At 35.0% G+C, this 13,735-nt stretch overlaps 2 protein-coding genes across 3 annotated transcripts in view; both read left to right on the top strand.

The window, feature by feature from the left end:
- The first annotated feature begins 1,150 nt into the window (after window positions 1–1,150).
- LOC131950203 (serpin I2-like) lies at window positions 1,151–3,734 on the top strand. Its single transcript, XM_059312263.1, has 3 exons — window positions 1,151–1,290; window positions 2,594–2,776; window positions 3,486–3,734. The coding sequence occupies exons 1-3, from the start codon at window positions 1,152–1,154 to the stop codon at window positions 3,701–3,703; spliced, it is 540 nt and encodes a 179-aa protein (XP_059168246.1). The 5' UTR covers window position 1,151; the 3' UTR covers window positions 3,704–3,734.
- A 5,747-nt stretch (window positions 3,735–9,481) lies between these two features.
- The window catches only part of LOC131950191 (serpin I2), a 12,009-nt gene continuing 7,755 nt past the window's right edge, over window positions 9,482–13,735 (top strand). Inside the window, exons 1-4 of one of the 2 annotated variants that reach the window (XM_059312250.1) lie at window positions 9,482–9,567; window positions 11,276–11,457; window positions 12,606–12,732; window positions 13,004–13,220. In XM_059312250.1, coding sequence (XP_059168233.1) covers window positions 11,285–11,457; window positions 12,606–12,732; window positions 13,004–13,220 — 517 coding nt within the window. In that variant the 5' untranslated portion in view covers window positions 9,482–9,567; window positions 11,276–11,284. The remainder of the gene's footprint in view (window positions 9,568–11,275; window positions 11,458–12,605; window positions 12,733–13,003; window positions 13,221–13,735) is intronic. The other variant, XM_059312249.1, reaches the window with a different exon arrangement.

Genomic DNA, 13,735 nt, shown 5'->3' with positions numbered 1-13,735 from the left:
TTATGTTATGTTATGTTATGTTATGTTATGTTATGTTATGTTATGTTATGTTATGTTATGTTATGTTATGTTATGTTATGTTATGTTATGTTATGTTATGTTATGTTATGTTATGTTATGTTATGTTATGTTATGTTATGTTATGTTATGTTATGTTATGTTATGTTATGTTATGTTATGTTATGTTATGTTATGTTATGTTATGTTATGTTATGTTATGTTATGTTATGTTATGTTATGTTATGTTATGTTATGTTATGTTATGTTATGTTATGTTATGTTATGTTATGTTATGTTATGTTATGTTATGTTATGTTATGTTATGCTACTCTATGCTATGCTATGCTATGCTATGCTATGCTATGCTATGCTATGCTATGCTATGCTATGCTATGCTATGCTATGCTATGCTATGCTATGCTATGCTATGCTATGCTATGCTATGCTATGCTATGCTATGCTATGCTATGCTATGCTATGCTATGCTATGCTATGCTAAACATTGCCTGCGCAACATTTCTTGAATCATATTTGTCAGGGCACCGCTTTGCCTACACCAGAGGCGTAGCGATGGGGGGGGGCAGTGGGGGAATATGTCCCCGGGCGCTGAAATTATGGGGCGCCAAAATGGGTTGGAAAAAGGAATCGAAAATCGAAAGTTTAAGCGGGGGGTGTAAATCAAAAGTTTGAACGGGGGTGTGTGGAACTCTGGGCGCCAAAATGTGACAAAAATCGCACCCTCCCGGGCGCCACCTATAAGAATTTTTTTTCCGCGCAAACTTTCTCACGAGTATTCTCATCAACCTTAGTTGACTTGTATTTTTATATACCGTGTATAGAGAAGACTCGAATAGCTCCTTGCCGTGGCGTCCCACTGCGAATTTATTTTTTTCCCGCATATACATCCCCAGGAGTATTCGCAAAGTTTCTTGGCGATCGGATGAAAGGTGTAGCAATGCATACAAATCAAAGAAACAAACACACATAAATTGATATATATATATATATATATATATATATATATATATATATATATATATATATATATATAGAGAGAGAGAGAGAGAGAGAGAGAGAGAGAGAGAGAGAGGGAGATAATTATTTATGTTCATTTGAAATGTTTCTTTACTAGTCCGTCCTTTACGCCTGATATGATTAGCGGAAACATGTTTATAAACTACAAGAAAGATGAACCCAATCAATTTGAGGTGGGCGAGATCCCTTACGCGGGAGGAAGATTTTCCATGTACATAGCCCTGCCACTGACGGATGATGGTATCGCAAGTCTTGGTATGTTGACAACAACATTGCACACTATTGTTAAACAACATTAAATTACATCTAACAAATGTGATGTCGATGGTTTTTTGAAAATTTCAGTTATTTGCAATGTTCTATTTTGAATACATACATACAATGCGGTTGAAGTAACGTGACAAGCCATGGTTGACCGAAATTTGAGTCACCTCCCAAATTTGAGGCACCAAAACGAAATATTGCTGATTTTAATTTAACTTGGAAATCTAATTTCACTTGTTATTTCATAACATTTTTAGTGTTATACAAATCATTTGGCAAAGGGGTCATTCATAAATGACGCCACGCTTTTTTTGGGGACTTTTTTCTCCCCCCCCCCTCCTTCACACATCGTCATTAAAAGCCTGACCCCCCCCCCTTAAAATGAAGTCACACCTCAGCCTACACCCCCCCCCCCTCAAAAATGAAGTTTTTTTTTTTCTTAAAACATCGATATCTTTCCAAAATCTTGTTTGAAAATCTTGTCAACATAGAGTGGTTTAATCAATTCCAATTCCAATTTATTAAAACAGTTTTCTAAAACGCGAAATTACGGCTAAAATATTCGCTTTCTAGCTTTGCTTTTTTATAATGCAAAAGTGTAACGTCATTCCAGAAATAAAACATTCAACATGCCCCTAGTTATTTTAAAAGCATAATTATTGACAATATCTGATATCTTGGTAATTGACAAAATAAAAACATGTTGAGATATTTTGTCCTGAGATATTTTGTCCTGAGATATTTTTAATTGGATACTATGCAGTGTTTTGTTTCTTCCAGACTTTTTTCTCTGTGTGCGGGGTGTCCGGGGGGGGGGGGGGATGGGGGGCGGACACTGGTAAAAGTATGTTTCCTGTTTCAATTCCATTTCGCCCTCCCCCCCCCCCCCTCCTCCCACCCCGAAAAGATGCCAGTAAGAAACTCCGATAATAGATCACTTTTATTACGCTACTTTTAAAATATAAAATACTATTTCATACTGTCTGTTCCGACGAAGGCGTTCATTCTAAACACATCGTTTCTATTTTATTCTTTTTCGGTAATTATTATTACACATGCTATAATATTAAAATTGATTCAGGGAATTTAGAAAAAATAAATTGTCATAAGCTAAACCGGTAAAAATATGAAATGGGGCACTACTAAGGTTTCTTCTAATATTGATTTGGAACACCTAGCCAATATTTAGCTTTAATTTGTAGTTCTAAAAGTTTTAAAATCAACAGAAATAAATAACAAAGTATGTAAAGTCTCGAATTTCGTGCCAGTAATTAAAAACAAAAATATTTTACAGAAAAATATCTGTCTGATCCGCATAACGTCAACTGCCTTTTCATGGACCTGAAAATCTATTATGCTGAGGTGAAGATTCCAAAGTTCACAACAGAGACAACGCTTGACTTGATGAAACCTCTCAAAGAACTTGGTATAGCCAAGGCTTTTGGTCCCGGCGCTGAATTTCCTCGAATCACCTCAGGTAACCAAAGATCTAATTCCATCGTTTAATTCTCTAAACCAGAAAATAAAAAACAAATTCACTTTTAGTATTAAGAAAACAATACGGTTTCTGAAAGTTATTTTTTTTAACAATGTGTTTATTAGAATTTTAATTAATAAATCCACTCAGTGAATTTCGAAAACAAGATGCAGTCTCACTGCATCGATGTGTGCAATTTAAAATTGTAATTTAGATTATGAAGTGTTACACACATATTGTTAAAAGCTAGAATACACAGTACACGATGACGTTTTCAATACACTGAACGTCTGAGGTCAACTTACACATAGTAAACACCGAGAGGCTTAGGCAGGTATTTTTTTCATGGGTAGAAGCTAGCAATTTGCCAACCCAACCTTCACACACACACACACACACACACACACACACACACACACACACACACAACACACAACACACACACACACATATATATATATATCTATTAATATATATATAAATAAATAAATAAATAAATAAATAAATAAATATATATATATATATATATATATATATATATATATATATATATATATATATATATATATATATATATATATATATATATATATATGTATGTACCTGTATGTACCTGTATGTGTGTGTGCGCGCGTGTTTGAAAAACGATATTTTACTCTTAAAATTGTTTTACTCTTATTTTACTCTTAAAATGACGCTCCCCCCACAGGCACAACCCACATCAGCCAAGTGATCCACAAGGTAAGATTTGACGTCACACAGACAGGGACCACAGCGGCGGCAGAAACTACCGAAGAAACAAACAAAGGCCCCGCCCTTACAACAACAGAAGCAGATATCCAATTTGTGGCGGATCATCCATTCCTGTATTTCCTCAGGGATAGAGAAACCGGACTAATTCTGTTCCAGGGAAAATTTTCCGGCTAGGAAGCTCGAAATAAAACTTGAGATGAACTGAGGAAGATGTTTTCGTTTTTTTTTTATCTAAGTAAAGCACTATCAACTGAAATGTCTGTCAGTTCATACTTACATACAGTCAATGCATTGTAAATACATTGTAAAACGTTCTACAAAGGATTACTAAAAAAACTGCTGTTGCTAAAGCTAATAATCGTTTACAAATGAACGTTTCTTTTCAATTGTTTTGTTTATTTGTTAGTGGTAGAAAGCGTGAAGGCGAGTGTTGACTAAATAGTCGACTATTTCTCATTCAATTTAGCATCAATTTTAAAGGTATTTCACTATACCAAATTTTTTAAAATTTGAAAAAAATAAATAGTTCTAGAGTATTGTCTGTTATAAAAACTAGCCAGCTGACTCTATTAGGGTTGGTAAAAGAAAGAATAATGATTATATGATCAATACATATGTTAATTTTTAAAAAAATTGGGACTTCTGCAGAAAGCTGTTTTTTCAAGATGGCCTCATTTGCCAGAAGAGTCCCTGATGCTTGCAAATATTTTCCTTTATTTCCCCTAACTGAGATTCACAAAAATAATAAGTAAAGTTTAGTAGTTAAAAGTTGTTTTTTGTGGATTAAAACAATTTTGTAACGCCTCAAACAATTGCGGAGAACATAATAAAGGACATACACATTTACACCATCTCCCGAAAAATGGAGGGGAGAGGCGACACAAATTGCAAACTTTAGAGCAGGGGTCTCCAAACTACGGCCCGCGGGCCAGATGCGGTCCGCGAGGTCTTCTCATCCGGCCCTCGGAGATCTTTTTGTTCACGGAAAAAAATGTTTGTTAGAAGTGGCTAAGGTACTTTGCTCAGAAAATTCAAAACAATTTGAAATCTAGCTTTGGGTATAAATACCTTTGTCCTCCATGTTGCAAACATTGATGAAAACATTGTGACTCAAATAGAGTCGCTGGACAGCTGTTCCATGTTTTGGAACAAGTACAGGGCAAAACTGCAACTACAATGAGATTTTAATTTGTTTTTCCAACTCATTTTGGCGCCCGCTAAGGTCAGCGCCCGGGGACATGTGTACTCCCCCGACCCCCTCGCTACGCCTCTGTACAGAACAAAGCCGAGATCGATCTTCTTTAAACTCTAATTTGTAGTAATTTGTCTTCAAAACTTTGCCGATGAAAATGTTTTAAGAAATCATACCTATTTAAACCTATCATACCTATTTAAACCACATGGCCTAGTCTATTAATATTTATTGTAAGCGACAAAAATAAAATTGTATTTGGATTTCTTGTTTTTGCTTAGTTTTCAAAAATATTCAAAACATCAAATACATCCAATCGTTAGTTTAGTCCGACAAAAACTAAACTGTCGAGTTTTTATAATCATACTTATTTTGATAATCTCGTACATTAAAAAAAATCTAATGGGCATTTCAACTTGTTTCGAAACTATTCTCGTTAGTGTCCATTGAGTAATACGTGTCAACATGTTTTGTACCGTATGTTCCGTTGCATATGAATCATGCCATTTTTAGCGCAATTTCCATTCTGGAGAATTGCGTTTATTAACCCGTCATTTCTGGATGGATGAATGTGTGTCCGCAGCTTTAAGTCGTATATCTCCTCAACGAAGCAATATTGAGGACTAGTTCCAAAAGCAATTATGTTAAGCAAGTTACGAAGATGAACATAGGCCATAAAAATTCCGGGTTTCTTTCATGGATTTCCCGAAAAAGCCAAAAAACCTCGAAAAAATGCAGTTTTTTGCCCATATCTCGGCAACCAGACCACTTAGCGACTTGAAACATGTACCAATCGATTCCTGCCATAATTTAAAACAATATAGCCGAAGAAAGTTTTCAAAAATATCCTTTCGTTCGGTCACAAAATTTTTTTTGAATTAATTAAAATTTGGACCGAATTAGTAGGCATTTTTATCCAACCACACCACACGCGTCATCACGTTCAATAGCTGCGCCATCACGTTCAATGGCTGCGACATCACGTTCGGTAGCTAGGCGCGCAATGGTTTTTAGTCATATAACTCTATTGTAAATAAAACATGTGTAAGCCCTGCTAGGGGGGGGGGGGATACCTAAAATCTACTCTACCCTTCCCTAGGCTTCTCTATTACCGTCCGGTCAGTGCAAGCCCGGCTAAACCCAGACTGGTTAATAACCTAACCTTAGTCTAAATAATAAAACTACTAAAAATAAAACAAAAACTTTAACAATATAATAAAATTCATTTAACAAAAAAATATGGAACCAAGCTTATAAAAAAACTAGAATCTAGGTAAAACAGAACACTGGAGGCATACAAAACAGAAACAGAACTCAACGGAACAAAACACCCAATTTCGGACCACCATCCTAGAAAGAGGAAAAATAGACAAATCAATTCAAAATGTAAAAAAAGTTATACACAAGGCACTAAGAAGTTGACACAATTGAAAATAAAATGGATATTGTACAAAATGAACTTTCAAATGAAAGTAGTACAAAGAACACACTTAAACGTAAATATCAGGTCACTGAGCATAAAACTACTAGTTCAATGCACACCATAATCAGCCTCAACAAGAGGTTCTCATAAAATATGTAAGTAAAATCTAGAAATAGATTCTAGATTCTCTAGATCCATGACTAAAATCTAAACCCAGACCACCATACTACCACGTGGTCTAGATACATCAACCATTGAGATTTCTCAAAGTGACTAAATAGTACGTAGTCACTTCGTATATAAAATAAGAAAACCATTAAAAGGAAACCATAATAAAACAGTATAAAAATAGCTCTACTTTACCATACACCACATAAATGTGATACACAAACACTTCAAAACACAGGCCTCGACATTCCCGCTGAATGTCCCTCCCTGTCCACACACCACATTCACGAACGAAAAACAATTCTACGCACAAGAAAATAGTCCCTAATCCAACAATAACTAACATTCAGGACATAAAGCAAAGTTGAGCAACAATCCAAAACAAAGTTTGCATAAATAATAACATTAAAATATAAACAAGACACAATAACCAGGCTACAAACCATTGTAAAATCAAAATCATATCAGCGTCATAATAGCGGACTACTTAACTAAAAACCACAACAATCCTCAAAGGAACACAAAAAGTGACATTCACCTTTTTTGTAATAAAATAATAATTAAATAACTCCCCAGCCCCTTTCACATGTAAAATACTGAAAAAAAAATATTAATAAAAAACGTTTTAATAACTAACCAATGGTTATACTAACCCTGCTCTTGATTTACGCTACGACAGAGCTATTTTTAGATAACATAAGGAAATTGCGCATAAATGTCACTAGACTTTTTAATTAACTTGTTTTTTTTTCTGGATATGCTTTTCTTTTTGCAGTTGTGCAATTTTGGTGTTTTTCTCTCATAGTTGGGCGACTGTCCCTAGCTAGTGTGATTTACCTGCCATGGGTTCGAACTCGGGACCACGCCGTCCACATTATTTTAATTAGGTGAGCAGAGCCTGTTTTGTAGGACGAAGTGGCCTAGTGGTAGAGCGCTAGACGGCTAATCCGAGAGTCTCGAGTTCAAATCCGGGTTCATCAGTAGACAGTCCCTGAGTCCACCCAACTCTGATGGGTACCTATCTTACATTGCGGAAACAAAGGCGGCTGGGCATAGTGCAGACCACACTATCCCTTCATATGCCGGTGCCTCCGAAGCAAATTAACTCTACTTCATCTGCCACTTGTGTCTTGGGCACGAACAGGAAATGATGATGAAAGCCTAGTGATGAAAGGCTAATGGTTAAGCAGAGTGTAAGGTTGAGGGTTTCAATACTTTGTAAAACATGCATTACCTAATCAGATTTCTTGTTATAAAAAACTATGATTCCAATAATACATCACAAAGCTATGCCTGCGAGACTGTGGATGCAAATCATCTGCAATAAAATATGTTAAGAAATTGTTTGTGTGTATTGATAGGTTGATCTCGAACAAAACTAAAACGTCATTTCACAGGGTCTAAAAATCCAATTTGTTAGATTAACTTTTCCTATACATGGTTGTTCGGGGCGGAGTGACCTAGCGGTAGAGAGCTAGACTGCTAACCCGTAAGTCTCGAGTTCGAATCCGGGTTCAAGTCAGTAGACCGTCCCTATCTGCTTTGGAAGGAGAACTTTATACCTAGTTGTTTAAAGAACACGAACAATTATGTTTTATATAGATCAGTCTGATCATTGTTAAAGTAAACGTTCCATTTGGGACCTGAAGATTCACAGGGCAGATAAAGTAGTTCATCTATTTATAAATAGACTATGAAGGGATGGCGTCGTCAGCCACTACTACTTTCCCTATTGTAAGTCAGGTACCCATTAGAGCTGAGTGGACTCAGGGACGTCCGACAGACTACGAATACTTTGTCCGGACGCGAGGCGTAGTTGTCTAGCGCGCTACCACCAGGCAACACCATCTCATATGATCTTAGGGTTGCGGTAATCATGATTAGAGATTTGACCGCGTAGTATGCTGTTTCTGTGAACCCCATTGGCAAAGAAATACAAAATCGCAAATGGGGATGGATAGGACACACCTTGCGTAAACCAAATAGCGAGATCATCAGACAGGCTCTAGATTGGAATCCCCAAGGAAAGAGGAGAGTAGATTAGGTAGATAGGGTAGATAGGGTAGATAGGGTAGATAGGGTAGATAGGGTAGATTGGGTAGATAGGGTAGATAGGGTAGATAGGGTAGATAGGGTAGATAGGGTAGATAGGGTAGATAGGGTAGATGGGGTAGATAGAGTAGATTGGGTAGATAGGGTAGATAGGCCAAAACAAACGTGGAAGAGATAAATTCTCAATGAAGCAGAAACAGCTGGCATATCGTGGGCTCAACTTTAAAAAGTCGCCAAAACCCGAGTACGATACAGAGCTTTAGTTGCGTCCTTATGCCCAACAGGAATGATGATAATGCGAAAACTAATTTGAATCTCAATCCTTTTCTAAACAAGTCGGCTAAAGGAATTAGATTATTGTTAACAAAAAAAAACCATAACAACCAACACACGTTGAACGTGTGTGGCTTAAGCTGACAGATGTTAAATTAAATATGAGATTTATTTGTCTACGAGCTGACCCGCAAGTAGAATACGCCGCCGTCTAGTTGTTTTATTTTCTGCTTATCAGCAATTCATAATTTGTTTGTGAATTCAACACTACCCCTCTGTGTACATATCTCACGTTAAGGAAAGTAAAGGCGTCTGGGTACTGTGTTGTCCACAATATCGGTTTGTATACTGTAAAAGAACAACAATATGAAATCACTTTTATTTGTCGTTAGGACCGCATTGAAAATTACGTCTCCCTGAATAAACTTTTGTGGGGACCCTTATATGCTGATAAATAAGACTACTTCTACGGGTAAGGGTGGTAGTTAGGGTAAGGGTGGGGGTAAGGGTGAGGTTGAGGGTGAGGGTGAGGGTGAGATTGACATTGAGGTTGTGGATGTATCAGTGCTGGAAACAACACTTAGGATATTGTTAAAGATTTTGTTAGGTTTAGGACTAGGTTTAGTAATCGAGAGCTTAAAATAGAGAGTAGGTATAGGTACGGGTATAATACGTTTTATTCGGTTCGTTCAGATTTTGAAAAATTCACGTTCCATAGTAAAGGTTATTTAGTTGATCACGTGACATGGCAGCACTGAGTTGAGCGAAAAAAAGAGATAAATTTCAAAACTTTAATCCAGTCCTGTCAGCTTAAAACTACACGTGTTCTAAACATTCTTTATTTGTTCTATCACGTGAACTGTACGTGGCAAAAGCAGCATTTTTAAAACCCATTTTTGTTCGCCCGCTAGAGGGCTTGTACCTAACTAGGTGAGTCTTCTTCAAATTTATTACTCAAAGAAATGTATATTTAAAAACATGAATTTATATTTTAAAAATGTCATTAAAAACGTTTTAATTACCAGCTTTTATGTAATTACGCACTAAAAAGGAGAAAATAAACGATTTTAAAAAATATATAACACTACACTACTATTTAAATAACTGTAAAGAATTGCTTTAAATTTGCTATTGGTTACATTTACTAATATTAGAAAGAGACCCATGATTCTTTATACTAATTTAAATATTAATGTAGTATTTAATATTTAAAGAAAATCATTTATTTTCTCCCTTTTAGTGCGTTATAAATTAAAATCTTGTAATTAAAAAGTTGTTTTTAAGCATTTTTAAGTACTTTATCTTTTTTAAAAATTCAATAGAGTTGCATGACTAAAAACTATTGCGCACCTAATGAACATTCTTCTTCTTCTTCGTACTTAACTAAGTATATAATGGAGGATATAAACAACAAGCCCAACTTCGTGTATGAACTGGACTGTGGTCTCCAGATCCGCGGGTGCCCCATATAGTTTTTCCTTGAGTGGGGGGAGCAGGGGCAAGTGTTTGGATCGCGCTTGGCTATATAAAGAACATTCTTGAAGGGCGTGCTCCGTATTCTCCGGAGCCTTGCCACAAGGGCATAATTTCGCCACACCCAATTTTTAGTTTTTTATGCATGTGCTGTTTTAGTCTATTATGGCCTGTTCTGAGTCTAAAGATTATGTATTGTTGTTTTTGTGTCAAATTGTAATATGCATCGTCTTTTTTTTGTAGTGAAGGTGTGTGTCAGACCTCATTTGTGTTTGTGTTTTTATAATTCTTTTGATTTCTTTTGGATGTAGCGAGATTTCTGTTTGTTTTTTCTTTCCTTCAATTTTTGCCAGCCGGTCCGCGATCTCATTTCCTAGAATCTGGCAGTGGCCCTGGATCTACTGTAGCACAATCTTGCTGCAGGTATTTTGTAGCCTTTCAAGTGCTTTTCTGAGTGATTGAGTATAGGACTCTGGATTTTTTAGGGAATACAGGACAGATTTAGCATCTGTAAGGAAGACTGTCTGACTATTTGGAGATTCAGGGTGTTCTGACAGGAGGTTTGCTGCATGCTCTAAAGCTTCTTTCTCTGCTCTAAAATTGTCGGATAGGCTGCCTGTGGCTATTGACTTTACTAAACTTTCTCCGTTTGGCCATTAAATAAGGACTCCAGCCCCGCCATTTTTTGTGGCATCTTCAGCAGAGCCATCTGTGAATACTCTAATCCAGGTATTGCTGGGGTACTGATCCTTAATGTGCTTATATGTTATTTTCTTTAGTTCTTCTTGATCGTAGTCAGATTTTTTTGTCCGTGAGATCATTTGTCCTTGAGATCATTTGTCCTGAGATCATTTGTCCTTGAGATCATTTGTCCTGATATATTTTGTCCTGGTATCTTTTGTCCGTGAGATCATTTGTCCTTGAGATCATTTGTCCTGAGATCATTTGTCCTTGAGATCATTTGTCCTGAGATCATTTGTCCTGAGATCATTTGTCCGTGAGATATTTTGTCTGAGATATTTTGTCTGAGATCATTTGTCCTGAGATCATTCGTCATGGAACCATATATATATATATATATATATATATATATATATATATATATATATATATATATATATATATATATATATATATATATATATATATATATAATGATATCTAGCAGAAAACTATGGTTAGCTTCAAGTTGATGCTTCTGGTGTTAACCGGCCAGTTGGTTTATGGCTCTAGTAAGAACCAGGTTGACCATTACAAAGCCCTCTCCATTGCGGCAACAAGATTCTCCCAGAAACTTTATCAGCACGTGGCACTAAATACACCAAATATTGTCTACTCTCCAATCAGGTAGTATATCATTTGATTTTTAACTTGAATACGATATAACGTCATAGAATTCACTACAATTTCAACTTTTTTTACTTTCTCGTATATACAAAGTATAGAGAAAGTCGAGATTTTTACAAATCTCGACGTTTTACACCTCACTGATACGGAAAAACATAGTTTTGCAGTCTTGTCCGTATGTCTGTGTGTCTCTGTGTGTGTGTGTGTCTGTGTGTGTGTCTGTGTGTGTGTGTGTAAACACGATGACTTGAGTACCGTTACAGCTAGGTTGATGAAATTTCATATATAAGTATTTTATCAAAATGGTAGATCCGTATCAACTTTAAAGCGATTTCGGGTAACCGGAAGTGGTACTTTTTTTGCTTTGAATTTTTCAAAAGCCTAAAACTTGAGTACTATTTCAGATAGATAAATAAAAATTTACATGTAAGTAAAAGATCTAATTCTCTACCTACTTTCAAATTTTGAGTAATTTCCGTTGAGCGGAAGTAGTAATTTACGCTATTTCCAATTTCTCAAAAAACGCATGTAAATTTATAAAGTACTAATAATATTGCGCACTATTTTGCACATCTTTATTAGGCGTTCAATTGGTGTGCAGTTGTTTTTCCACGAGATTTTACTCTATTTTAAAAAGTTTAAGTATTTAAAATGGATTAAAAATCATGTCCATATCCCGAGTTCCCATCCCCTGTTGTTTTATATAAGAATATTCGAGAAAGTTTAGGGGAGATATTCCCGGTTTATTTCAATTACTTTATTTATTTTCTTTTTTGTACGCGTACGCGTACGTGTACGTGTACGTGTATATATATATATATATATATATATATATATATATATATATATATATATATATATATATATATATATATATATACATGTACGTATACTTTAACGTGTTTATATATCTATATATCTATATATAGATATATAATGGCCAGAACCATTAATATGATTCTTATCATGCTGTGACAAATGTGAAAAATTTTGAAATAAATTATTTTGTCATATATATATATATATATATATATAAATATATATATATATATATATATATATATATATATATATATATATATATATATATATATATATATATATATATATATATATATATATATATATATATATATATATATATATAGCATTCACGCGATTTTGACTATGACATCATTGGGAGCCAAAGGAAAAACTAAGCATGAAATATTGAGGACTCTTGGAATTAAGTCTTCAGAAAATGTTTCTTCTTTGTACTCAGAATTCTACGAAGGGGTTAGATTTAATATCCAATTTATTAAAATTATATATTAATTGTCACCTTTTTTAGCAAAAAAAAAAATCTATTTTCAAAATGTGAAAAAAAAAAGAAAAAAAATCTTGCTTAGTTTGATAGCAACGTAGGACATTTTTTTTTAAACGTAAGTTTATTTAAAAAGTTACGTCGGTATTAAAGTTTAAAAAATACAGAACTGCAGACGAAAAAAACGTGTATTTCTTTCAAGCCGTCATTCCTTTATTGCTAAATAACTTTTAAATCTGCTAGATAAAGTCTTTGCGCAGTGCTGACATTATATTGGCTAACGCCATGTTTTCCAAACCTGTTGGAAAAATCAAGTCATCATTCTCTGAAGAAGTTAAGACCAAATTTTGCGCCATAACAGAGAGTTTTGACGTACTCGCCTCTGAAGGACCCGAGGAAGAAATCAACAACTACATTGCTGAAGCCAAGAAAAACAAGATTGAAGACGCTTCGCCACAAGGTTGTTCTTAAGTTTATGTATGTTTAAAACAATTTTTTTGTAGAACTAATGTTCAGAAACCATAGTGGTATATAGAAAAAGAAAGGTTATTATCGAAAAGGATCCGAAACTCATAGTAACATTTGTTTTCTTTCTATCCAAGAAGGGTACAAAACTCGGCATTTTTCTTCTAACAGTAAATTAGAAAACACTTGTAACTCTACCCTACTTAGAATAATACAGAACCCTTTTGGTTGCAACACTTTAAACCTTGAATGCCTTGATTTAAAAAATCATTAAGGAAATTAATTAAAGTACACTGTTTTTTGAAAGTACTGTAGGCCAAAAGGCCAGTAAGACCTTAGCAACAGAAATATCTAATTGCAAATAAACCATTGGGGGGGGGGGGGGGGGAGGGGCGGGTGACACCTTGTCGAAAAGTGACTAAATATATAGAAGAAATATTCTTTTTGCAAGTTCAATCAATGCTTTATTCGTTTTAATCCACTATACTGTGACTATACAGAAATGACTAT

This window comes from Physella acuta, unplaced genomic scaffold (assembly GCF_028476545.2).
Source record: "Physella acuta isolate Inbredline_101_S28 unplaced genomic scaffold, ASM2847654v3 ptg000744l, whole genome shotgun sequence".
Taxonomy (NCBI): domain Eukaryota; kingdom Metazoa; phylum Mollusca; class Gastropoda; family Physidae; genus Physella; species Physella acuta.
Note: the sequence above shows the minus strand (reverse complement) of the source record. Positions and strands in the feature narration are given on the sequence as shown.

Bases quoted from the DNA above. Each gene is read 5' to 3' on its own strand.
- LOC131950203 (XM_059312263.1), top strand. From the start codon at position 1,152: ATGATTAGCGGAAACATGTTTATAAACTACAAGAAAGATGAACCCAAT. The intron at 1,291-2,593 runs GTATGTTGACAA...AATATTTTACAG, and splicing joins TGATGGTATCGCAAGTCTTG to AAAAATATCTGTCTGATCCG. The intron at 2,777-3,485 runs GTAACCAAAGAT...CTCCCCCCACAG, and splicing joins ATTTCCTCGAATCACCTCAG to GCACAACCCACATCAGCCAA.